The 27475-nt window shown below is 41.9% G+C and overlaps 2 protein-coding genes and 1 long non-coding RNA gene across 3 annotated transcripts; 2 read left to right on the plus strand and 1 right to left on the minus strand.

The window, feature by feature from the left end:
• Window positions 1-407: 407 nt before the first annotated feature.
• On the plus strand, window positions 408-21782 carry zgc:158766 (uncharacterized protein LOC100009641 homolog). The gene is made up of 24 exons (XM_068759688.1): window positions 408-476; window positions 4783-4980; window positions 5984-7220; window positions 10958-11158; window positions 11570-11693; window positions 11922-12015; window positions 12496-12582; window positions 12830-12946; window positions 13269-13367; window positions 13566-13708; window positions 13800-13938; window positions 14045-14167; window positions 14277-14441; window positions 14939-15807; window positions 16297-16546; window positions 16825-16914; window positions 17079-17303; window positions 17503-17673; window positions 17782-17959; window positions 18039-18155; window positions 18354-18620; window positions 18879-19105; window positions 20063-20132; window positions 21411-21782. The coding sequence occupies exons 1-23, from the start codon at window positions 408-410 to the stop codon at window positions 20105-20107; spliced, it is 5235 nt and encodes a 1744-aa protein (XP_068615789.1). The 3' UTR covers window positions 20108-20132; window positions 21411-21782.
• Window positions 21783-24025: 2243 nt separating this feature from the next.
• On the minus strand, window positions 24026-24754 carry LOC137910831 (uncharacterized). Its single transcript, XR_011106079.1, has 3 exons — window positions 24719-24754; window positions 24562-24596; window positions 24026-24104 (listed from the first exon to the last, which is right to left on the minus strand). It is a non-coding gene; the product is annotated as an uncharacterized lncRNA (long non-coding RNA).
• A 464-nt stretch (window positions 24755-25218) lies between these two features.
• On the plus strand, window positions 25219-26751 carry LOC137914752 (membrane-spanning 4-domains subfamily A member 4A). The gene is made up of 6 exons (XM_068758252.1): window positions 25219-25380; window positions 25480-25581; window positions 26039-26095; window positions 26306-26407; window positions 26515-26631; window positions 26722-26751. The coding sequence occupies exons 1-6, from the start codon at window positions 25219-25221 to the stop codon at window positions 26749-26751; spliced, it is 570 nt and encodes a 189-aa protein (XP_068614353.1).
• Window positions 26752-27475: the final 724 nt, after the last annotated feature.

The following is a 27475-nucleotide window of genomic DNA, read 5'->3' on the forward strand; positions in this document are numbered from 1 at the left end:
GGGTCAGGCGGGACAGAGAGGAGTTTAGTCAGAGTCCGACCCCTGCTGAGCGGAGTGTTTAGGGCGGTGGGGGTGTCAGGTAGTGTTTTTCTTTTTCTGGATGATGAGCCTGAAGTTGCAGCAGCGTGCATTTATCCAGCTGGGAGAGGCCTCAGTGGCAGGGCGGGGGAGGTTCTGCTGCAGGGAGGGAGGGAGGGTGGCTGACGGGGAAGCCAGCGCTCTGCCTCACACGCTCTGACACGAGTTTAGTCTTCTCCAGCTGAATACACGGCCGCACAGAGAATCAGTCGCTGGAGGGCCCGACAATATCACACCAATGCCACACAGAGGCTGCAGAGTGGACGCCACGGCGGAGGTCAGCGCTTGGAGTTGACTGCATTTATTTATTGATGCTCTCTGGTGTCTAAATGCTGTCACTGAGCAAAATGCACCCCAGAGCAAAGTCCCGGAGTTGTGACAACTACCTGAGCATTAAGGTAGGAGCAGGAAATACATCGTCTATGAAGTTGTTTGGCGTAAAAACAGTTTTTCAGTATTGAATTTAAATTTGGCCTGTGTGTGTGTGTGTGTGTGTGTGTGTGTGTGTGTGTGAGTGTGTGTGTGTTGTGCATGTTCAGGGATGGACGATTGTGCCTCAGCTCATAGAGAGAGAGATAAAACTTTGACTTGCTGGCCCTTTGACCAAACTGAGCAGGTAGCGTATACTCATCTGTAAGGGGGGGGGGGGATTGTGTTGATCAGGCAGCCTGGTTTTGTTTGGTATATTTTCACTCAGTTTCTGTCATTTCATACTTCATTTATTCTGTGATTGTTGCTGCGGTCAGATATTTGCCTGTTTGTGTCGGGGATGAGTGAAATACACAAGTTTTGCATCCTCTTTGATGACTTGGTTTCCTTTGTCATGCTCTCTCTTGTTTTGGAATGCACCCAGGCTATATTTACCCTGCAGAGAGGGATCCACGAACTTTGCTAGTCTCCTTTGTTTCCTCTGTTGTTGATGATCTCTGTTCTGATTGGTTGAAGGAGCTCCATTCACTTTTTGTCTTTCTCTTGGATTTTCTTTTATGAAAGGGGGCCAATCAAAAATGTGAATGCGTGACAACCCCATTGAGGGTCGACGAAGTCTATCGAGGCTTCTCGGGAACTATATCCTGTCAATGATGTTCACATTCTGTAGAAAAATGCCATTAGTTTCAAGTGTGTCTGATAAGCAGCGTGAGAGTATGTAAAATAATTTCCAATACCTTGATTGCCGACAGTTTTATTTTTCTTATTTATCCTGGTAAAAACCTTTTAAAGACCCAGCTTGAAGAAAAAGGTCAGAAATAGATTGTACATCCTTTTGAATATCAAGCATAAACATAAGAATCAAGAATCAAGAAGTAAAATAAAAAATGGTGCTTGCTTTAGACGGGTGTGGGGGGGGGGGGGGGGTATGGTTGATCTTGTTGCCGTCACCTTGCAGATCCAGCTGTGTTTGCCACACAATCAGTGCAGGCCTCTCAAGTTTTATCTGCTCAGATAACATTATAACATTTCCACATGGGACTTTTTACAAAGATTGTGGCCTTTGGTGTTCGTTCACAGAAAAAGATGGAGTCCCTTTGTGTATAATATAGATTTAGTGACTAAGTGCTTGGTCATGTGCAATTCAGTTTGAATTGTAAACAGAAACGTGCCTCCCGGTTAGACACCTGTTAGCAGAGTTGTATTTGAAACCAGACTTCAGAAATGAAAACTGCATTTGTTGCATTTCATAGATCAGTATTTTGAATTAACAAGGACTCTTTTCATTACTAGCATTAGTTATCTGTGCCTACATCTCATAGAGGTCTGCCCTCATTTGATTTGGAATTCTAAGGTCATATCTTTTGTCTAACTCTGTCTGCCAGCTCCCCTCCTCTCATGAGATTCCTACTGGCACAGATTAAAAGCTGAATCAAACGGCAGCTTCAGTGCAGCAATTTGGCTAGGATCTTTTGTTTAACATCCTGGCACCTGGCATCGGGGCAGGTCTGAGCAACCTGTGGTCTTTGTCAACTACCGGCCTTTGATGCAGTTAGTAGGTTTGTGAGCAGCCTGTATGGGGGCTCCAGGGATCTCCTGTTACACTCCCTGGTGTCTTCATGCTCCACTGGAGGCCTGGTAGGCAGTGCCTTTTGTGTTCATGACCCACTAAATGTGTCAGTGGCACCTCTCTCTCTCTCTCTTTCTCTCGCTCTTTTCCTTATGTGATGCACCCTTTCTCTTTTTTCATCTTTTTTAAAACCTTTTTTTCCCCGTTATAGTTTGCAGTGTACATTTAGTCTTTGCTCTACGTTTGGTGCCACCAACAAATGGAACATTTAATAATTAGATTGTATTCATTTCTCATAATATTGAAAATGCACAAAAGAATAGTAGCTCAGTCAGCCCTTTGCTTTTATTGTGGTGTTTGTTCCCACGTCAAACTCAAGCATGTCTCATTATAGAAGAAAATGCTTGCTTTATTGATAAAACACCTTCTGAACAGCTGGTTTACTGATGGTGCAGACAAAAGTGTCCCACCTGCAGTTTGAAGCCATTAATTACCCCCTCAGTCCTTCATCACAAAGGCAGTTGCTTAGTCCTGAGATCAGAAAGGGGGAACTTCCCGATCCGCTTCTGTCCGGGGAGAGGGTTTGAGCCCTGCGTGCTGCATTTCTCTGTGAGTCATGGTAGCTGGTAGCTGATCATTCAGCTGAGAGATGCAGATAATAGCCAGGTGACACAAAGCTTTATACATGCATTTTGACAATGGAACGTTAGCATATTTTCCTTTATGTATGACGCAACAGTGATGAAGTAATGCACCTTTGCTTCTTCTCTTTTGCTTACCTCCACCAAGGAGGTTATGTTTTTGACTCACCAAAAATCACAGTCCAATTTGTGCTATCATGCAAAATCTCTCCTGGATCTGATTCAAAATGAGGTCAGGAAAAAATATAAAATTTATCATTTATTTTAACATTCCCCATTTACGGAATCAAAAATCAATTAGAATCAACTCCGATTCACTTTTACTTTTCATGGTTGTTGTATAAAGATACCAAGAACAATTTAGAACCTTTTGATGGATGATCCAGATCACCATGTGGATCGTGTAAATCCAATTACCTGTTCAACAGGTTGAATAACTTGTGATTTATCATTGAGCTCTTGTCTCTCTTATGTTGAGTAATTGTTCTTCAAATTAATACAGCTGTCGCCATTTTGTCAGCCTTGGGAACTTGAGGAAAAACTCTCCAGTCCGTCCATTGATTCTAACAAGTGAGGGCTTTCCTCCCATTGTTAGCCTTCCTCCCATAAAACACCATGTTATTCTTCTCCTCCCGGGTGCAACAGTGACTAATGCCCAGAGACATTGTTTTTTGTCTCTCTAAAAGCAGGCTGACTGCTAATGGAGGTGGGCGTTTTGTCTCAGGGCATCAGCACTGTACAGCACATACCACTTAGGTGGGCGGATTGCACAATGAGCGCCTTGTAGTAGAGTCGTGCCATGTGTGCTAATGCGCTGAACTGTACTCACTGTCTTCTAATTGATGCTGCTGAGCTGCTAACGTCAACAGGACAGATCCAACAAAGAGTGAAAGATGGGCTGTCTGATGCACTCAATTCACCAGAAATCTTTCAAATTCCAGGTATTGTGTTGACAATTTGGGTGAAAGTGAGTATCCCATCCGCATTTGTCACGGTTGGGATATGGGAATATCTCTTCGGTTATCATCGGAGGCAGACGTCCAGTTCCGTTGTTATGTTCCATTCAGGGGAAAGTCCAGATAAATGTTTGGCCTTGGCTCTGACCGCTGAGAGGAAAGTCAAACCCTGAACATGAACACGACTACAACACCGGGCCGACCTCATCTAGGACCGCTGGAATCCCAAATGTCCCATCTTGTATTTGTAACTAACATTAGGGACATGCCATCTGTTCTAGTGGGGCAGGTGTTGACGGCCCAGGTCAAGTAAGGGTCAGGCATTAGTCAGCGATGGCTCGGCTGTTATTGGAGGGTAACTTTGGGCCATCCTTTTAGCAACGTGTGGGCCAGTTGGGAGTTTTCCGGTTCTGCTGTTTGTGTCCGCTGTCAGTGACGTCACTTGAACCAGGTGTTTCCCCTTTCTCTGATGGAAAGAAACATCATGGCGGACATTTCCTGTCTTGTTTAAACTTCCTGACCGTCTGGCTATGGGAGATCATGTTCAGCCTTCATGTGAATCTAGTCGATATATTGATACAGTAAATAGATATCTTGTTATTTGGTTGAATCCGTGTAATATCATTGAATATATTTCAACAACTAGGCTGTTGAACACTGAACAAACATTCAGGGTTTCCCGGGGAAAGAGCTGTTGATCCAGATTTTCTTCAAATTGCACCAGGTGGTATTTGACTTCCATTAACCTCAGATCCACCCTGAGGTACAGATACACCCTGGATGAGCTGGCGCCTCATCCAGGGTGTAGCCCACCTCTTGCCTGTAGCCAGCTGGGCTAGGTTCCAGCCACACTGTAACAGTGTGCTTCTGTCATGTTTTATGTTCTGCAAAATAAAAAGAAAGAAAGAAAGATTACGGTCATCTTGTCTTCAAGATGAATGAATGAATGAATGATGAAATGCTAGCATGCTGACATGGCAAACTACAATGCTGTACAATGGTGAACATTACACCTTCATTAACATTTTAATTGAGAGCGTACACCAGCATTTAGCTCATCAGCCAATATCATCAATCTCAGTGTAATTCAATCCATCTTTTTCTCCAGGACGCCGAGTCTTTGGACAGCTGTATCCAGAGCACCTTGTCGGCCCTGTACCAGCCCTTCAGTGCCACTGCCGCCACCGTCCTGTGGCAGCTCTTCAGTGTGGTGGAGAGGCAGTACAGAGGGGACGGCCTCCGCTGCTTTGTTGACTTCTTGCTTCCTGCTAAAAGAATCCTGCAGATCATCCAACAAGAAGCGTTTGTGAGTTCACAGATGTGGCACCTCGGATTTCTAAAATACAACCTAGCATAGGTTTCCGTGGTTCTAACCTTGGCTTCCTGCAGGGCTGCTGGATGGGCTCCATTTTTTTGGTCTAAATGTGTTGGGGGGGGGGGTCGACAAAGAGCCAATGAGGACACAGAAATAACGTTTCTGTAAGGCCATATTAACTCATACCTTCCCGAAATAACACAAGCACGGGTGAATAAATATCTCAAAGCATAAGCTAGACACAAAAGAATGAGTGAAGAATGATGTGAACATCCTTGAAGAGCGAGAGGAGGGAGCATCAGACTGAAACAGAGTTTATTATTGTTTCAGCTTGAAAAGCAGCCATCCTTCTATGAACTGGAAAAGAAAGGAAAACAGGTCTGTTTGAGAGGCTGTCATGGGATATCCAGCGTTCTGTCTCAGGCTTTAACTGATGCGGTTCGAGACTCTACAACCATAGTCCTGAAACACTACCCCGCTGTATTCGTCTCTGTGGTGATTACACTGCGATGATAGCCACAGAGCAAGAGCTTCACCTAAGCCTAGCCCCTGAGGAAAGCTCGCTCTGCAGGAGTCTTTGTATTGCAGGCAATATGAGAGGCTTCAGAATAAGATCACTTCCTCTTTCTTTGAAGTGACATTCATAAGAAAACAAAAAACAAACAAAGAAACGCCAATCTCGAGCGCTGTGTTTTTGCTCTGAGGGGCTGTTCTTTGTTCCGTCACACTGAAGATTCGTGGTTGCTGTGAAGCGAAGCCTGGTCGGACAGGTTTTCCTCTCAAGTCAGAAGACTGCTGTCACTGATTCAGCCGCTGCGCGCCGTGATAGCATTTTCCCTCTCCGATAAAGTGAAGCATGTATTTGAACAGAGCTTTGTAGCTGTCAGGTGAAATGATAGCAAGTCGGATCACAGCTTAGCCCATACAGTTGCATGCAGGCGATAATGAACTATTGTAGAAGCGGCCGTTAACTGACGTCTTTGTCTCCTCTCAGGTGAAGTTCAGAGGATTGCTGTTCTACCATGAGGGCTGGCCTCTGTGCATCCACGAGAAAGTTGTCCTACAGCTTGCCCCTTTGCACAAAGTGCGACTAAAGCAAGGAGATTTTTACCTCCAGATAGTTCCTCTAGGCCGAAAGTCCGCCAAGCTCGTCATAAAATGTTTGTCTGCCAGCGGACAGGCTATTACAGATATCCCCATCTCGGAGAGCATGTATGGCGGCGTCTTCACAGCTGAGTTCTTGCAGGATGTAACACGCGACCAGAACCTGCACCCACTACAGAACTGTCTGCTTACCACTGGTACGGCCGTGTACAGGACGTCGTGGAAAAACGTAGTCAACCCGCTGTTTATCAGCAGCACGTCAGACGCCATCATGCAGGCACGCTGCAGCAGAGGTGGCTTCAGAGGACATCTCAGCACCTGCAGCACCAGTGGCTCCACAGGGACTCTGGACAGTCACCGTAGCTCGAGGGAGTCCCTTCAATCTCAGGGCGCTGACTCCACATTCTCCGAGCTCACCTCCCCAAACAGAAGCCACATGGACTCCAGCAGTGAGATCCATAATGCAAGCAAACAGGATACTCCTCCACCCATAATTAAAATCGAAGGATCCACCGAAGAGTCGACAACAGGACAGGAGGAGGACAGTGGTGGGAAAGAGAGAGGGCCAGGGTTAAAGATGATGTCTTTTAATACAGAGCTAAGTGACCCAAGCCCTCGACGGCGTCTCCCAAGGGATTCTGCAGCCTTCGAGAACAGGAGACTTTTCAGGAAATCTTACATGGAGGCCTTGCAGAACCCCATGACCCTTGGGTCCAGCTCTGAATCCATCTTGGAGGAAGGCACAGAGCAGAGCGCCGGCCTAAGAGAGAGGACTGTGACACCAAGCAGCAGCCCTGATACCCGGGCCTCATCCAGAGACCTCTTGTCTCGGAGGTTTGGCAGTCGGGGGTGGCTGAACGGTGATGACTCCAGGCCCAGCACGCCTTTACTTTACTTACAGAGGGGTTTGAGGAGCGCAGAGAGGAGGGCAGAAAGACGATCAAAGTCACTGGAGAGGACTAACAAGGCGGGCCAGGTTAAAGGCCACCGGGAGAGATCCTCTTCTGGAGGCTCAGTCAGCATCTCTCCTAAAAAGCTAATGAATGGCTACGCACTTCGTTTTGGGAAACTGGATGTTGAGGCAGCTTTTCCAGGTTCTGAGAGGAGATCCAGGAAAGAGGAGTCAGGTATGTGATGTGGCACTGTTCAGCCTGCTGCTGGTAGGATGCACTAAAGTCACACTTCCATTATTACATGCAAAGTTGTAGAAGGTACAAAAATACATTCACATTCATTCACAAATTACTGTGTATTTTTGAGATACTTGCATATGACATACTTAACTGCATTTTATAGCACTGACTCCACTGCACTAATTTCACAACTGCAGTAGTTCCTTGGCAGATTAGGCTAACAGTAAGTAAACATTGTTCAAGACCCACCTAGAATAAACATCCGTTTCCTCCTCTAAATGTCTGTTCCTGACTCACAGCTTTTCCTCCTTTTTTTTTTTTTTTTTTTTAATCTCTTAAAAACATGGAAACCATAATAAGTATTGTGGAGTTTAAGATGAATTTCTGCTCTTAGCCACCTAGTTTGTAGATAATGAACCTATTGAGAGAGTTCTAAAGCGCAGGGTATGCTTTAGTGTGGGGTCTGTTGTGATTAACAAACAATATTACAGCATGTTGTTGTGTTCTCAATCAATCTTTATTGTTCCTAGCATCACATTTTCCTCTATATATCTCTTCTGACAGCCGTAGTGCCCAGCACAAGACTAAAATCTGTTGTCCAAGAATCAATGGATGATGCCATAGTGGGATTACACTTACATAAACGCTTTTTGGCCAAAATATGTAATAATCTGTAGCATAAAAAAGTCCCAAATTAATGTGTTTTACTATATGAACAACCTATATCTACAGAGCCCTGTTTGTATTTTAGAAACAGGAAGTGTACATTTGCGTGGATTTATGGCTTTACCCAGGAATACGTGCGCTCTTGGCTGAGTGACTTTCCGACATAGGGAAGGTATTGAAAAACAGCGTGACACACATACCCCCTGATACCCCCCAAAATTGTATAACATTTTAATCAAAATGCGACATGTCCTCCATCCCTTTGGTGAGCCTACAGCAGTGTATGTTGTTTTTCTATATGCCATGGAGCAGATGATATTACTCTTTCTTCAACGTAATGTAAATATTGTCTTAATTTAATCCAGCTATAATAATAAACAAACAATAATTTTGTTCTATGGTTAAAATCTGGATATAATCAGTAAAAATGACTTTACATTGAGTCTGTTGTATGGAAATATACTCATTTACAGACTCCTAGATGTCTTAATTATTGACAGGTTCTCGACAGTCATCCATGAAAACCATTGCTCATCATTTCTTGCTTATCAAATAATACAACCCAAGGGCGTGAATGACGAGTTTCAGTCTCGATAGGCAATTATAGTGGTTTCACGCCAGAGTGTGCAATCACAGCCCGCAGCAGAGCAGTGTTTGAACAGTTTATCAGGTGGTTGCAGTTCATAGTCGAGTTTGGAGCATTAATGCTGTCATTAGTGACGGATTGTTTTTTGAAAGGCCTTCTGTATTCTTTGGCTTGCTCAGGGGACAGGTATGGATTCACCGTGGAAACAGAGCTGAAGTCCCAACCCTGTCTGGTTTTCCTGTGTTGGTTTATACAGAGTAGTTCAGGAAAACAGCGACGTGAGAGTACCACCCAGGGAATCGCGCTGTTCTTCGAAAAAAGTCCCCAAAAAAACACATTCTTCCGTGAATTGAAATGTGAGGTGAAAGCTGACTGAGTTTATTTAAAATCCAAGCACTTGTCAATGTCTGTATATAGCAATGGCTGCTACTGTGTTGTTTTTATTTTCAGAGTGATCATATATATGTAACACATAGTTGATAATATTAAATGTGCACAACTCCACAAACATGCAGCAGTTAAATCACCAGAGGGGAGTTTCAGACTTTGCAGAAACGATATTCCAAAGGCAGCAAAATATCCTGTAATCCCTGTAAACTGACCACACGGACCCAGCTTCCCACAGTGAGATGACCCGACAGTGTGACCGAGGCCGGGGGCTGCACTGCTCCCAGATGGGTTGCCTAATTTTCAAAAGTTCCCTTTGAGAATCAATCAGCCCCTCAGGTTCCACAAAAAAAAACTTTCAAACTAGAGTAGACCTGTGTCATCGGACAGTCTAGTCAAAGCAGAAACACAAACCCCAACCTGCACTGGCCAAGTCAGACAACAACGCAATATCAGAACGTAGCTATTGTAATTGATGTGATTAGTAGCTCAAAGCTGCAGCTGCCATTGCAGATTGAGCCTCTTTCACAGTTTAGAAATGTGTTCTGCAGACTGCACAATAAAACGCACTTTCAAACAGCACAATACTCAGGAGGCCGTACTCTACATTTGTCTCTTCCTGTGAAAACAAAGCAATTTAGGAAACATCCAGCTAACGCAGGCCTGGCCACACAGTCGCACAGGAAATGCACAGTAATGACAGACAATAGAGGCTGAGCTGGGAGGGCTTACTGTCACACAACAGAGCACGGCAATAGAAGAGGCTCACGCTGACAGACAGACAGAGATTCAAAATCATAGAGCTGTTGTTACACGGGATTAAAGCTTATCAGGATGTGCTGTACTTTTAAAGCCTGTAAATCCATCCACCACCTTGGATGAGACTGAAATGTCTCAATGACTACTAGAGGGATTACCTGAAACAGATATTTTTACTCAAAGGGCTGTTATTAAAAAACAACAACAACAACTCCAAAACAGTCTCATTCTCCACCATGCTTCATTGCTTAAATTGCGTAAATTCTAGCATGCTAATATGATAAACTAGGATGATGAGTATTGTTGTGCAGGTTTTAGCCGGTGTTAGCAGGCTGACATAATTATTTAGTTCAAATTATTGTACTTTTAGGCCTAAGAGTATTTATATGGGTATTTAATGCTTTCATGAATGTTCATATTAACATTTACACGGCCTGTTTCTTGGACAGTGGTATAATAAAATATATATAATTAAATAATTTACTTTACATTGTTTCTGATTAAAATGTCTAAAACTATAGTATAGGAAGGGGGGGAGGATTTAATAGGGATAATGTGCTGTTTTGGATTTAACTTGTGAAAATACAGGGAAAGTCAACACAAAACCTGGGGGGTGTTAGAGTTTAGTATCTTTATGCTGTCCTTATAAACAAGGGTCAGGTATGTCCTGGTCCAAGCCTGACAAACAAGCTCCAAACATGGCAGCCTAAAACCTTTAAGTTACTGCAAACCACCTGGAGCAGTTGTTGGTGTATTTAAGATAAGATGGAAAATAATGGTTTTGTGTATATATATTGTAATAGTAGTACAGAATTACTTTTTCTGACCAATAGTTTGAAACGTCAGCAAACCAAAAGCAGCAAAACCTTCCAATAGAAGTTCCAGAAAAACTGGATAATCATTGGTATTTGCTTATTAAAAGATAATCGATATGTCAATAGTGTGCATACCCCAGTTGGTCACTTTCATATTTGGCACAAGTATCCAGTAGGGTAGATTTTCATGCGTTTTTGAGGTCAGCAGCAGCATTGATACACAGAGTTATGAGGTATTTAAGGCCGAAGTGGAAGAGAGTGGAAAATGTAATAACAGCAAAGTTACTCGTGACTCTAACAAACACCTGGTCTCCATGATGAGTCAGGATGAAGTCACTACGAGAGCAGGCATGTCTCACCTCAAATGAACACTTTCATGAGGTATTACAAGTAGCTCAGAAATCACTGTGGTGAGAGGAGGCTTATAGTAGCTGTTGCTGTTGTTGTACAGTTGATGCTCACTTAATAGCACTTGGACCAGATCTGCACTCACTATTTCTGATTGTTGTTTTTCTCAGGACATCATGATGACACCATCAGCAGTGAGAGCAGGCGGCACAGGCATAGTGGAGGAGAGCCACACAGTCCTAAAGCTGCTAACGGGGCGGCCGTCGGCCTGACGGCATCAAACTGTCCCTGTAAGAGTGACCTCAGTCTCCCCAAACTGGTGTCAGAGGTCAGCCAAGAGCTGCTCACATCGGGGGCTGTGATCCTGCCAGGTGAACGATGGCAGATTCACACACACACACAGCTGATATGAGCCTCATTTTAGTATTTTGTACATTCATTTTATTTTAGTCCTCATGTTTTATTACAAGATCCTAATCTCATTTTAGGGTGCCGTTATTTGACACTGAACGAATATTCACATGGCATCAGTTGCTTCTTCATAATAACTGTTTATGTTTTATCCTATCAGCCTGTGGTGTCTTTGGAGCCTCATGTTTAATGTCACCCAGTTTCGTTTTGTTTTCGCTTCAGGCAGCATCATTTGCTCGTACTATTCAGGGTCAAACATCGATGATATACTGACCTGTCTAGAGCTTCAACATTTTCTATCCAGACAATGATAAGCAGACGCGTAAGCGTTAACCCCCCCCCCCCCCCCCTGCTGGCCTCTTGTCTTTCAGGAAACAGAGATCGCAGTGGGAGGGCAGTGCTGCAGGTGTGCACGAGAGCACAGGTGTGGGCTGGTGAGAGTTGCACAGTCAATGACCTCACCTGTTTGTTGGGATACTATTACTCCACACTGCGGTAACTCATTCATACCCTATTTTTTCCTGTGTTGAGAACAGAAATGTTGTAACTTTCACTCCAAATCAGTCTGCAAATGTGACATGATAATCATATACCTTTGCTGATGTTTTTTTTTCCAAGTTATCAAGACAATATGAGTCTCTCAGCTTGAACAAAATATTGTGTCGCATGCAATCGATGGTCTGTGTCAGAAAGTGTGTGCTAACTGCAATTTGCTGCTTTCAGGAAAGAAAGGCGTGATCGAGGCCTCTCTGTTGTCGTAGACAGCAGGCGGCAGCAGCCGGCTCCAGCTGTGTTGTCATCGCTGTCTGAATTACAGGTGAGCCCAGAGTGGAAAAATAGCGCATGTAATTAGCCTCCAACACACACCCAAAGAGTTTTCGGGCCCTGCCGACTTTCTGTTGTACTCTGAGCTGTAAGGCTGGCCCCATCGGATTTATGCCACTGTGGCTTTCTGAACGCTGTTGTTACTGTGCGACCTCTCAGTCCAGCATGCAGTTAGGTTGTTTAAAGCGGTGCACATTGGGGTTTGTAATGACTGCAGATCCCAGACATTTTTCTTGAAAAGGCTAGCCTCAGGACTTTGGTGAGGAAGCCTGTGCTTGCTTGTCTGTTGTTAACCACACACTGGGAGCGGGCTGGGTCCAGCCAACTTGGCAGAGACATATGGTGTGAAGTAGGGGATTCTGTAGGCCGAATGATATATAAGTACCATGAAATATTCATTTTATATTGTTTGACAGTTTGTGTTAGGAATCTATTTGTAGTATAATTTGTTTTTTTGTGTGTGTTTTTTTAGACGTTATTACCAAATGCACTTTACTCTGTTCTCTTCCTGGTGGACAAGGAGGCAATAGCCAAACCTGAGAGAGACATACATGTACAGGTGAATAAAGACTCTTATCATCAAATGGCTTATAGTTATTTTAAATCCACTCATAGTAGTATAGGAAAAAAAGTAGATTTTATCCATGATTCACCAACAAAGTCACATTTGATTTTCTTACGTGATTGGAGTTGGATGAATTCCTTTAACGTGGGTCATTAGTTCTCCGGTAGCTTTGAAGCAGGAAGTAAAATGCTCAAGCTGAGACCAGATGTGTTCTTGTTTTTTTTTTCTTCTTTTGCCTCAGACTGAAACGCTGTCGTCCCTGAAAGCTCTGCTGAAGCACATCGACCACGCCCAGCTCACGCGTGACCTGGAGGGCACCTTCCACTACGACCACAACCACTGGATCCACTTCAGGCAGGTGGGTGTGAAGGAGGTCGGCGGGCCTGCAGCCAACATTATAAATACTTTAAATAAATGGCTTCTCGAGCTCAAAGGCACAGAATCCTGCACCCTATAGAAATGCATTCTTTATGCGTCTCCTTGCATTGATGATATTTATTCTAGTACCGTTCTCTTGAATCAACGTCTTACATTTCAGAGAGATGGAGGCCAACATTTTTACTTTTTTTTTCTTTTTTACAAAGCAACCTGCAATTTAGTGAGAATGTCCCCCTGTAATGGTAGAGTATTGGAAATTGCTACTGCTTTTAAACTCTTTAAATTATTTGTCTCTGTCACAGAAAATTGAACCTTTCGCCAGGAGTTGCAGCGCAGCCATCTCCTCCCTTCAGCAATCTATCAGCACACTGAGCAACACCAGCAACCTGAAGACCTCCAAGGTCAGGCCTTCAGGCTTTCTGATTTATGCGTCCCCAAAATAACTCTCTTCTGGCCTCTTTCCTCTAAAGAGGAGTTAACAGTTCAGAGTTGTTGTTTTTTTTTTAATCAACAACTTCACCAGGATTTAGTTTTTCTAGAAATGTGGAAAGGTGTTCTCTCATTTAATTTTAGATGTCTTTGCGGATGTGTTAATTCAGGAGGTGTCTGAGGTGATGGAGCAGCAGACGCATCTCATGAAGTGTGTATTAGATGACACCCGTCTAAACCGACTGCGTCTCGAAGGAGGCACCATCCTCGCTCGTATCAGGAAGGAGGAGCCATGGGAGAATGAAAACTACAGGTACTGCGGGATGGACCCAACCACCGGGTGCTCACTGTTCTTATAATAAAATAAAATACACATTTAACCTGCTTTCTCTTTGCTCATTTAGAGATGCTGTCGACATGTTGAATGCACTGTACAACCAAGTCGATGAAGAAGTCCACAAGCTTGTGATTCTCTCCAACAAGTCCCAGAAGCAGTTAGAGAGCCTGCTGAAGGTGTTTAAGTTTGAGGAGCAAACGCAAAAAGTGAGCTGAAGCTATGTTGTTCTCCACATCAGCAGTGCAACAGATTTCTGCGCTGCTTTTCGTCTCTAAACAGAATATTAAATGCAAGATGCACATCTGATTCCAGATCACACTCTGGTTTAGCATTGAGGGAGAGAAGCAACTAGTACCTTTGGAATCATTGACGCTCTCTGCGGCTAAAATTAAGGAGATGAGAGACAGCTTGGAGCTGTTTCTGGACGAGTCCGTGGTAAAAAGCGCTATGTGTTCTAAACACATTCCTTGTGGATCACCTCCTATGAGTAATTTTAACAAGAAAAGGAGTGGCGAAATACTCAAGTTTGTCCTCTTCCTAACAGCACCAGCAGAGACTCGGTCTGGAGCTGGTGAAGGAATCTCCAGAATCACTTCCAGGCTCTGTTCTCCTTGATTTTAAGCAACATCTGGGCTCCATCTTAAGCAGAGTGGAGAGGAGGAAGGCCCATCTAGATACACTGACCAATCTGTATGAATTCTACGACTCAGTAAGAAATAAAAGCTCATGTTTATTTCCAATCAAAGTTTATGTTATATATACGTTCACATATACACCAAAATAAAAAACAATCGACCTGTTTATTGGGATAAATATTAGAGACATGTTTTCTGGTTTGAATTGATTTCACATCTTAAGTACCGGTAAGGCACATTTTCCAGAAAGTCTGAACACATCACTGGCAACAGAAAAGAAATCTCTTTGTCTGTGTCGGTTCTCAGTTATCCAGGTCGAGGTAAATCATGAAGAGCAAAAAAACAAAGAATCAACTAGACTTGTTCACGTTTGGTTGAAGACGTGTCACCTCTCATCCAAGCGGCTTCTTCAGTTCTAGCACTGAAGTCCAGCTGATTCTTTGTTTTTTGCTCTTTGTGACTCTCAATACCTTAATAATATCAGGATAATGCGTCGAATCCTAAAGCATTTCTTACCTTATATTGATCGTATATCTTCTACTAATTCAACAATTATCTTTTAACTGTGTAGGCAAACCAGTGGATGGAGCACTGTCAGGAATATTTCCATCACCTGAGGCTGGACACCACTGAGTTTGTTCTTTCACCATCTGAGGTGCAGATTCTGCAGGATTACTACACCGAGGCGTCTAAATTTTCTACGGACAACTTCAGCACGCTCAACGACATGGTGCTGTCCCTGGAGAGTCCTCGGCAGCTGCAGCAGTGGAACACAGTGTGGCATAAATGTCAGCTGACCAAACAGCAGTTGGAAGAGACTTTGGCCCAAGCCACAACAGCAGACCCGGACTCCACAGCTGCTGATTCAGCGACTTCTTTAAAGGATGGAGAGAGCCAGACTGCAGAGCATCAGGCACCTAATGCATGTGTGGTTTTACCTGCAGCAATCACACCCTTAACCTTTGAGGAGAACAATCCTCACTCTGCTGGGCCTTTCTCCAAGAGCCCCAGTAGTTCTGTCTCCTCCTCCTCCTCACATTTCATTTTCCCCATTGACTCTAACAGCAAATTGAGGCAGAGTCCTTCCATGTTTGACGACACGGACAGCGACTGCACCGTTGACTCCATCATCTCTTGCCAATCGGAGCCCGTCTACTCAGGCCCCGCCCGCCTCCGCAAGCAGCCTATGAAAAAGATCATGAAGAAGACCATGAGTTATGAGCTGACCCCACGGGACAGCGGCCATTCAGATGTCAGTCACATTCACGGCTACACCGGCGTGCACATCAAGGGTTTAGAGGTGGCGAATAACGTGTCTGCAGAGAAGAAGCTGCAGAGGCCTGACGTGACGAGCCCGGCTTTGGGACGCAGCCGCAGCATGTCGACGCCTTCCAGGATCCAGAGCAGACACAGCGATGGAGAAGGCAAGAAACAGAGCAGGTCTGAATTCACGATGCATAAAAGCCTCAGATACGCTGCTGATTTCATTTGTTGGATTGGTTTTTAAAAAAAGAATACCACAGAAACAGTTTTTAATTAATCTAGGAACAGGTTTACGCTGTCTGCTACGCCCCCCACAAAAAAAAATTTTTTAGCTGGAAATTAAAGTCATATACGACACAGACCTATATTAAAAATATAATAATATTATAAATGAATGATTGATGAAGCGGCTACAACTTTTACTTTAATTATTGATAAGCAGTAGTAGAAGTAGAAGTTGTAGATTTTTACAGGTAATCAATGAAACGATTCATCCATCCACTTTGCCCAAATGAATTATTCTGTTTGACCGATAGGGCCAAACCCCAATGTGTTCACTGTATCTGATGTCTAGCGTTGGTTATGCATATGTTGTATGCATGTGTATTATCACCTATTATTACCAGTGCATTGGTTTTACACTCATCACACCTGTTTCTCCACCAGCAAAGTGCAGCACATCATGGATGAAATGATTTCCACGGAGCGGGAGTATGTTCGCTCGCTCTCTTACATCATCGAGCATTATTTTCCTGAGATGGAGCGCCTGGACTTGCCCCAGGACCTGCGGGGAAAGCGCAGCATCATTTTTGGGAACGTAGAGAAACTGTGGGACTTCCATGCTCAGTACTTCCTGAAGGATCTGGAGTCATGCACCAACTCCCCATTGTCAATCAGCAGCTGTTTTCTCAGACACGTGAGTCCAGACTGCCAGTCAGTGATTCCCGAGGGCAACTCGCTGACAGCTGGAAAGCAACACCCAAGTAGAGTGATTGTTATGATGTATTGACCTGCAATTATTGATATTCTACAAAAGAAGTCAACGCCTTGTTTCCAGTGCAGCCTCAGGGCTTCGCTATCAGCAGCATTTAACATTTACCTGTGAGACGAACCCTTACAATCACCTGTCCATTTTCAGAAACATCTGCGTATTTTCTAGCTGCAGTCGGTGTAACTTGTTAATCTTGTGTGCAGGAGGATCAGTTTGGAATGTATGCCCTCTACAGCAAGAATAAGCCGCAGTCGGACGCTCTGCTCAGCAGTCATGGCAACGAATTCTTTAAGGTGCGTCTGGCAAAGGTTGATTCAAAAAGAAATCAATTAATACAAAATGGATCACAAAAAAAAAAAGCTCATGGTCTAACCAATTCAGATTTAACTTCAATTAACGATGAAATTACCAAACACAAATGTCACAATTGCAGCTTTTGGTTTGCCTGTCTCTCCAGAATAAGCAAGTGGAACTTGGGGACAAGATGGACTTGGCGTCCTACTTGCTGAAGCCCATCCAGAGGATGAGTAAATATGCCCTGTTGCTCAAAGACCTGATCAAGGAGTGCAGCCAGTCACAGGAGCAGGAGCTCAGTGACCTCCGCACCGCAGAGGAAATGGTGAAATTCCAGCTTCGCCACGGCAACGACCTACTGGCGATGGATGCCATTCGTAGCTGTGATGTACGTGTTAATAATAGGCAGAGCGTGGGCCGCTATGATGATTGTTTTCAGTTTAAACACCAAACACTCTGTATGATTATTACTAGTCTGTAATCTTTGAATCGGCGGTCATATTGTTTTCAGTAGCTTGAGGTCACTATCCCACCAGAGATTTTATTGTTCTCTTTGACGCGTGTGAATGATCGTCTTTCCTCTTCAGGTGAACCTAAAAGAGCAAGGTCAACTCCGCTGCCAGGATGAGTTCATAGTCTGGTGCGGACGGAGGAAATACCTCCGCCACGTCTTCTTGTTCGAAGACCTCATCCTCTTCAGCAAGACCAAAAAAATAGAAGGAGGATACGACATTTACATCTATAAACAGTCCTTCAAAGTAAGAATGTGTTGTTTTTTGGGTTGTTGTTGTTTTTTTTTTGCACAGTCTGCTACGTAATGCTAATACAATGGCAGCATATTTGAGGTTCTTTTATTTGCTATTTAGACCGCAGAGATCGGTATGACCGAAAATGTTGGTGACAGCGGCCTGCGTTTCGAGATCTGGTTCCGTCGCAGGAAGTCACAGGACACGTTCATACTTCAAGCCAGCTCTGCAGAGGTGAAGGCCGTGTGGACAGCCATCATAGGGAAGATCCTGTGGAGGCAGGCGCTCAGAAACAGAGGTGTTTTAACTGTCCTTTTAATCGTAATATCAAACGTTGTTCTGTAAGTTGTGACAAGTTGGAGCATCTTGCCTTTCAGCCCTCCGCATGCAGGAGATGGTGTCCATGGGCATTGGAAGCAAGCCTTTCATGGACATCAAGCCAAGTGATGCAGCCATCAGTGACAGAGCCATTGACTACATCATGAAGGGGTCAGGTGAGCCCTTCCTGCCCAGATTGTTGCTTCTTCATCATGCCCCTTGTCATTGTTTAGATACACAGCATATCTCTTTATTGAAATAAAGAAGCCATAGGGATTTGAAATCATTGCAACCACAGTAAACTCTTTTAGATGATTTCTCTTTCATGTTTGAGAAGCTGTTTTTTTTTAGTTCACAAAACTGTTTGTCTCTAGAGTCGAGGACCAGAGCATCCATCGCGGTGCCTTCGTTTGAATACGCCGTTTCTTTCAAGAGACCTCACTCCACCATCTCCAACAGCAGCACCTCCTCCTCCAGCAGCCAGTCCTCCTCCTCCCTGCTGGGCTCGCTCAATCTTCATCTCTACTCCTCACCAGCTCATCCATACCCACTGGCCAGCATTCCCTCCTTTGCCCAGTGGCCTTATGACTGCATTGAGGAAGATGAGCTGGAGCAGGACACTGGGAGTCAGCCTTCAATGAGTGAGCGGCTTTTACCCCCAGACAGAGTAATGAAGTTGTCAAAAAAAAAAAAATGAAAGCAGGAAATCAGACTTTCACCACATCGTGTTCTTTGTTGTTGCCACCAGGAGGAGATCAAGTCTAATAGTTTGCAGTCCTACAACTGAGAACATACACACTGACTAAACCTCCTTTAACTGTTGCATTAATGGGAATCTAAGGTTCTGTGTTGATCCAGCATTAAAGTTTTAATGTTTTGCTGTCTTGTCGTGCTGTCAGACGCTGAGAACTCAGAGACATCCTCTCAGTGCACGTCCAGTGACAGCGTTACAGGCCTCAGTACTCTCACTGCCCCCGGGGACTCCAGCATGACGATGGACTCTTACAACAACAACGAACCGCCGCCGTTCCTGTGCTCCTCTACACCTCCCTCCTCCATAGTGTCTCCCTTGATATTCCAGAAAGAGGAAGACGTCCAGCCACAGAGCGGCAACTTCATCACGGCAGTGAGTGTTTGACTATCTACTCCTAATAAGTTAACCCAATGCTGCATTAATGCTAATATCATGTTGTTTCATTAAAATTTTTAAATCAATTTGAGAACATAAGATAAAGATTTATCATTTAAACGATAGCTGAAGTGAAGTTATGTGTTAAGTTTGAACCTTTGTACAAAGGTATTGAAAACTCAGAACATTTTGCACACACCTTTTCAATTTGTGCTTATTCAATGATTGCTTGCCAAATATCAGACTGCTCAGTGGCTGCTACACAAATGAAATCCTTACCTTTTTTTTAAACTTCCCTATATTTGTCAGGTTAGATTTATTTACTTATTTATTTACTTTCATTTTTTTAGCTGTTCCTTCAAATTTACATTAAAAAACAAATGTCCTATTGATGTCCCAAAGACGATGATATGTGTAATTGTTTTTTTCAGACATTATTACTCACATTTTAGTAATTGTGTGTTTTTCTTCTCTTTGGATAACATCGTACTTTGTGATGCCTGGGAAGAAATCAGTAGTGTTCCTCTAAGTTCTGATGCAGTCGTTGGGGAATCATCAGTGCAGTAAAGTTTGCTCTATCATCATCTTAAAGTTCTCCCGCTCGGCCGCCATACACAAAAACAATGTCAGATGGAACAGATAGTATTGCTATTGCTAAAATAAAAAAAAGGAAATTTTCTTCTGTTTTACTGTCTGAAAACTGTAGACAGCAATACCTTATTTTAGTGCACACTTTAGCAGAGCTTCCGTTCTGGACTTTATGCTGCATGCGACAGGAGCGACCAGCCGATTGTAACCAGTGTTAGAGATACAATTTTTGAAACGATGTAGTATACAGTATTTCAAGTTGCATTTCAAAATTCTGACGATTCAAAGGCAAGCAGTGAAAATTAGTTGAACCTTAAGTTTTACTCACATTCTTGCCTTTTTTTTATTTTTTTATTTTTTTGCCAGAACAACCCCTCTCATATAGCAGTAGGCATCTCGACTGTGGTCTGACTCAGAGCTGAGGGCTTTTAGCTCAGTAAGTAACTGGTGCTAACGGAGCAGACGTCTTTGGTCTTCCCTTCACAGCCTCTTTAACAACTGTGAGGAACCTGTACCCTGATTACTAATCTGTGTGGCAGTCTTCCTTAAGTGGTTGTGTGTGTGCTGCATGGTGGTGTGTCCCGATAGAGGGCTCTCAGGCCGCCGGGTGGTTTGGTTTGACTCTTTTTCATGTTTTCCTGTTGTGTTTATTGCCCTCTCCTCTGTGCATCCATTTGACATGAGGGTAAAATAAGCTTGACCTTGTTATATGCAGTATCTTGAAATCCGTGTGTGACTGCATGCATGCTCTTTTGCAACATTTGTTTTGGGATTTTGGAGTGGATTTATGGTTCTTTTGTTTTTTCCTTTTTTTGCTGATGCATGAAATTTGTAACAAACTATTGGACATTTATTTGCCACTCATGTTTGAATTTCATCTTCTCAGAGGAAATCCATAAAATGTTGCATTGTAAATAAAAGCAATAGATCAGTTGATCTGGAAGTTGTACGTTGTGGAATGAACAGAATAGATTTATTCTATTGTACTTACATTTAAGTCAATTGGAGCTATATTGCACAAACAGACACTTTAATGTAGCATTTCTTGTGAGACATAAATAAATAAAATACTTAAAATCATTAGCTTTTTATCATTTCCTACGATTAGTATTGTTAGATCCCAATAGTAGTCAGAAAAATGTAAATATGTGGCAGTGAGAAATATTATCACTAAAGAGAATAAAGACACAGGCCTGTTTAGTATTTTGCATGTTTTGAAAAAAGTTGGGGCAGACCACACAAGAGTTCTAATCATTTATAATTACTGCATTTCAGCGTTGCTTTTTAAATAGCCTTCTTTATTTATACTTCAAGCTCCAGTCAGTGCTAAAAATACATTCCAGTGTCAGTTGATTTGTATCCAATATAGTCCAGTCATCCTGTTAAACATTCAGCGTTATGGAGCTAATACGGCTGCGCTCTCTATATCCACATATTCTGACGATAGTAATACATTTAATTGAGGCTGTGTTGAAAATAATAATTTTGTATACTGCCTCATAAATACCAGAACCAATTTCTTTTTTGTTATTATTATTAGTCAACAAGGTCTATATCCCAACAAAAAAGACTGAATAGGAGTTTTAAGATTTTGTGCTTTAAATCTGAAAGATGTTGCAAACTGTCAGTATTACATGCCGACTAAATAATGTTTAGAAACTGTTCTTTGATTGAAATAAATACCTTTTCTTGTGTTTTCCTTCTTTCTACCTAGTTGTGAAGTCGAGCAGAACGCTGCCCCGTCAGTTTGTATGTCAGGACAAGGAGACGACTATTAAAGGAATCCAGCAGCAACACTAATACTTACATGGATAATGCTTAACGATTGTATGGGATTTCATTATGATGCTGTTAGTATGAAATTGACACATAATAGAGATTACCATGATGGTACGTCAGTGGTCTTTACATTTGTTTTAATGAACCAGGTATGAATACGTGTTTATATTGTAGATGAGTTTTTTTTATTGTGAATTTTACCAAACAGAAAATGTAGACTGCCCAATCCAGACAGCGTTTTACTGTCTTATTTCCTTTCTGTTCTGTTGTTGCTAGCTCTTTGTTATGACACATTTGTACAGATGAATAAAGTGATTAAAACACATTGTGTAGTGATTTTTTTTTTTTTTGCCACAGTTATGTTGTCAAATCAAGAATTTCCACCAGTGGCTAGTAGATTACCGGTGAGTGTTTTTTTTTTTTTTTAGTTGACTTCACACAAAAGCCAACGCAGCAGATTATAAAGGTTCTGCAGTTCAGTCAAGCTTTCTGCGTATGAAACCAAGTGTGAACCCGCCTGAACACATGCTTCCTTCCACTGATAGCCGAGCATGGCTGTAAAACCACAAACAGAGACCATTGCAGATCGAGCAGCAATGACACCCAGTGCTGCTGCGACACAAAGAGACGCAGAAGGTTGAAGAGAATGAAGATGTGGTTTTTCCTTCACACGAGAAGAACGGACGTTTGTTTACCACAAGAATTGTATCCTTATCTCAAGTCAAATATCAGATGCAGAACACCAGTTGGCTTGTTTATTTGAGCACAGAATGCGACACTTCATGCACAAAATACTATTTTGCATTAACCTGCTGCCCTCTGTCTTTCAAGCAGTTACTTTCAAAATGTTAAAATGTCAAATATCATCAGAAATGACTTGAAAAGCTCGATCAGAGTGATTTGGAACTTTTTTCTCTTGAGAACCAGAAGCATAGGATCGCAGACAGGATGACCTCAAGTCCCAGGACACAAAGTTCCAGCAGCTCCACCTATTAAATCAAAAACAAATCACCAATTATGCATCACATGTTTTGTTAATTTAGCACTTTAAAATGTTTTATTTTGACATACCCACAAATACTGCTCATTAGCTGGATTCCAGTGAGACAGGTCAGCACTTATCAGACAGGCTGCAACCACAGCTACAAAGATACAGCCACAGTTAGCCAGGAGGGAGACCTGCAGCATAAACCATGAATAATGCATTGAGTTAGCTAAGCGTCTGTCATCTGTCAGGGGTTATTTGTTGGTGTTGGATCGGTCTTACAGTTAGTAGTCCTGGATATTTGAACAGAAGGTTGGAAAGACCTCCAGCAATGATGAACTTCAGGGAAGACAAAGACAACTTAGAGATATCTATCATACTGCATGCAGAGCAAGTCATTATACTAAAGACAAGCTGCAAATATTAACATTCATTTAGACTCATTGTGGAAGCATGAAAACTCTTCACCCTGTGCATGATTATTATCCCCCCGCCCCCCATAATTTGAACATTTGGAACAGTCACTTACAAGCATTCCGGTAAGGTGAGAAGCTCTGAATAGTGTGAAAAGAGATTCTGTCATGTCCTGGGACAAAGAAAAAATAATACCCACTCCAACACTGAGGAAACCGCTTGCCATCTGCAAAGACTGAGAGAGAGAAGCAAATCATTTGTTGATATTTGCTGTATTTGATACAAGATGAATTTAGATTTCTTTATTTTCATATAACTACACAGTGTACAATGAAGGTGCACGTGCCAAAATGCGCTGATGCAAGCATATCCCTGAATTCCTGCATGCAGTATAAATAAATAAAGTTTTTAGAAATGTATTTTAAAAGAAAAAGCCTTATTTGTCATTATATAAATTATACAATAAAATGACACGGTTAGAGGGGAGAGTTAGTCCGGAGCACGCCGCCACTATGAGCCAATGTAAAATTGCTTAAAATTAATACAACCCCAAGATGAGACAAATATCATTCAGTATTACGTGTAAGGAGAGAAATAACCCACTCGTGAAGGCACACCACATGCATGGAACAGCCTTCACCCCCCCCCCCCCCCCCTAAATACATATTTCCTGTTACTGCTGCACAAATGTTGCGAAATGTTCCTTTGGATCTGACACAATGACACAGTTACATTATATGTTTTAATCCCTGTCTCGTGTTGACTACATTACTGCAGTGTCCTTGAGCAAGACACTGTTCTTTCGCTGATGATGATGAGGCCAGCGCGGTGCATGGAACCGCTACTTGTGTTTTTTTTTTTTTTTTAAACATCTGAATGTGTGTCATCATTTTTTTATGTAATGCTCTCTATTCGCTAAAATATAAACAATGTGGTCTATTTTAAGTTTAAAGACAGCTGAAAGAAATACTAATTTGATGCAGTGGATAAAATCCCACACGTAAACTATGGTTAGCCTCCAATACCAGCACGACTCCGGCTCCGGTTTCTTACACCCAACACAGCAGGTTGTTTCTGCAGCAGGTCATGCAGGGGACCTTTGTCATCTGGCACCATCTCTGAAGCGTTGTAGTACCAAACCCCTGGCACTTCTCTCCTGCTGGCTCTGCTTGGCGGCTCATCAGCTCTCTGGATGTCCATGTCAACACCGGCACAGCTCATGGCATTCACCTGGTATGGAGGATGATCATTTCAGTTATTGAAAAATATTGTTTTGTCTTTATTAATTTTCATTGTGAATTAATGAATTAATTGTGACCCCCCCCCTCCCCCATTTTTTAAATAATGGAATACATGTGAAGGAAGCTACCGGCCTTGGGCTTGCTTCCTAAAGTATATACATTTCTACGTATTTGCATTTATGTGCATTCATTGCCAAATCCAAGGTCAACATTAGCAAAAACAAGCATGATTGGATTTTCATGATTGATAAATATAGAGATAAGGGTTTGTGTATACCAATTTAGCCTGTCAAATAAACTGCAGTTTATGACCTTCATATAATGTTATGTTGTTGAATAATAAAAAAAAAAAACATTTAACACTACAGAACCAAAGAAAAAGTGGTTTTGAAGCGGTAACACAAGCCTCAGCAGCAGCTCCTACGCTCTGACTTTCATGCACTTACCTAACTTTGTCCTTCGATGACAGAAAACTTCAGATCTGCGACACACATGTAGAAAAGGATTATGGCATTGTTGTAAATACAAATTCTTAATTTGATAAATGCACAACAAGCCATTTTTAAGAGCAAATACATGAGAATCTTAGATTACAATTCTTACCACGATTTCACACTCTGTCCGAAACACACACGCTTCACTCTCAGCATCATTGTCACTTCTCTAGGTTATCTCACGCCTTTCCTTCCTGCCTCTGCCCGAGGTCCCTGCTAACATACTAACTTCAGCCCTCAGTGTCTCATTTCATTCATTTACATGTCAGGGTACATTTTTTTAGGGTTCTAATATTTTTCTTTAAATGTATGGTCAACAATATGCCTTAATAGAGAGTCTGAAGCATTTTTAAATGCTTGCAAAATTCAAGAAAACACACAATCACTTTACCTGTGTGTTTGTGTGCGTGTGCATGTGTGTGTGTGTGAGAGAGAGAGAGAGGCAAAGAAAATTAATGAGCAAGGTCATTTCCTGGTCGCGTTCATTTGACAAAGCCGAGAATTTGAAGTGTGAATCGAGATGCATAAAGACAGGAGGTATTTTCCAGGCCTCATCTGCAGATAACCTGATTTGGAGTACTTCAACAATCTTTGCTTGTTTACAGGGGAATGAGGAAGACGTTCGTATGTGATGAGTCAATGATCATCACCATTCCCATTGGGAGTCTAACAGATGCTCACGACGGTCAGCTGATGCCAGAGAAATTTCAGTGTATGTACAAAGATTCCTACAAGATCTTTGTCATGAATGGAAAACCCAAACCCATTGGAGTAAGTTCACCGTATTACTTTAATTAAACTCATTGTGTTCATCTGACACAGATCACATAGAACATTACCGTGATGAGATACTGTTCTCTCTTTTGTCAGGCAGCCCAAGTCATTACTGGCGTGTTCATTATCATCCTTGGTGTGATTTGCCATCAGATAGAAGCCCATAATATGCTCATCAGCACTACACCCAGTATTCTGGTAAAAGTACTGCACAACTACAAATGAATACACAGTTGATTCAGATTGTTAAATTGTTTTAATTTAGCAACATTTCAGTTTCCGTCAACGGAGAATTGCCTTATTGTTTCTTACCTTATCTGAGCTGATCTCATTAAGTTTCATTCCATATTTCCTTATCTCATCATATCTTATTTGTTTTGTCCTATATTAGCTATATAAAAAATATAAATATATATATATAAAATCATCTTTTCTCAGCTAATCTCATTCTATCGCTGTATTTTAGCTTATTCCATTTTATCAGATAAATAAATAATATCAAATTTGATCTTACATTATCTTGTCTCATCCTATCTTATCATCTTACTTCATTTCGTCTTCTCATCTCATTAAATTCTGTCTTATATTATTCCACATTATTCTGTATTGCATTTCTCTGTGTGATTGTTAACATGTTCTTTTGATATTAAATTAGTTTGTGGTGTCTGGTATGCTGTCCTATGCTGCTGGACAATCTCCAAACATGCATGTGGTAAGAGAGCAAAATGCATTTAGCCTATTTATTATTATATCAGATAATGTTCCAACAGATAAAGAAAATATAAATGGATAAATTATATTATAGCTTCAAAATTATCACAAACTGTTTGACCTTCATCATGGAAAAAATTACAAATTGAAAGTTATATCTTTGTGTTTCACGTGATTTTGGAGTAACACCTGAACCTTTCCTGCCTTTCAGACTAAGCTCTCATTCTCTCTGAACATCATCAGCTTCCTGTGGTCAATTGTGGCGGTTTATATCTGCGCAAACAGCTTTTCATTGAGCTCAGACCCTTACATGGTAAAGAAAAACAGCAATCATTCTTTCACAAGCAACTGCTATGTCTCTCTGCAACATAAAGTCAATGTTTATATTTTTACTCCCCCCCCCCCCCCCCCCCCTAATAGCTCCATAAAGGGATCAATGGACTGATCTTGATTCTGCTGGTTGCTGAAAAGTTACTCGCCCTGTTCTTGATCTACTGGTTAAGTAAAGCCGTGTGCAGGAACCATTTTGTCACTTTGGTATGGCACTTTCTTCAAGCATGTAGCGACTTTATTGTAAAAGGAATACCTTTTTGTGTAACTAATGGTGTTTGCTGTTTACTTTTACAGCCTGTCATACTTCTGAAAATGGGTGACTGAACTCACCAGCTTCAATAACAGCAAACAAGCTGCCAAGCGCCAACCTATATGATGACCAGTGAGATGAACCACTGCCACACATAAAGAGTTTTCAATTAGCTTTTTTTGTTTTCTCTTTGCTGGTCGATAACATATATGCAGATAAAACAAATGCATGTAAATGGCAGTTTGTTAATGAATGAGAAACCTATTCCTGGATACAGGTGGTATCATATACTTCTTTGCCAAACATTTGCTTGAACATTTTATAATAGTAAAGAAAAACAAAAGTAAAAACAATACATTTAGATTTTTCAGCACTCCAATGTCAGCTTTGTTTCTACATCCTGTAGAATGTTGCGTTGCCTCATATTATATTGTAAAACTTCTTGCATGTTTTTTTATGTATTTTGTATGCATGTTTTTGACAGATTTGATTGTGTGTTTTCTTTAGGCGTATAACATCTCCTTATTCAAGATTATTATTCAGATGTTTAAATTTGATATTTGATACTGCAGACCACAGCTCTGCATTTCATTCATTAAATTTTTGCATTTTGAGCTGTTCTCAATCTGATTAAAGTACTTTTAGGTGTATTATCCCTCATGTAATAAAAATGTAAAAATTAGTATTATTTTTTCTTCATGTGTTTGGTTTTTCTGTTTTTATTATTGTTTAATTCTATTATGTTCTTATTAAGACATTTCTAACTTGGACAAAGCATGGTCTTTTTTTACTTTTGCA

Source organism: Brachionichthys hirsutus, chromosome 3, assembly GCF_040956055.1.
Source record: "Brachionichthys hirsutus isolate HB-005 chromosome 3, CSIRO-AGI_Bhir_v1, whole genome shotgun sequence".
NCBI classification, from domain to species: Eukaryota; Metazoa; Chordata; class Actinopteri; order Lophiiformes; family Brachionichthyidae; genus Brachionichthys; species Brachionichthys hirsutus.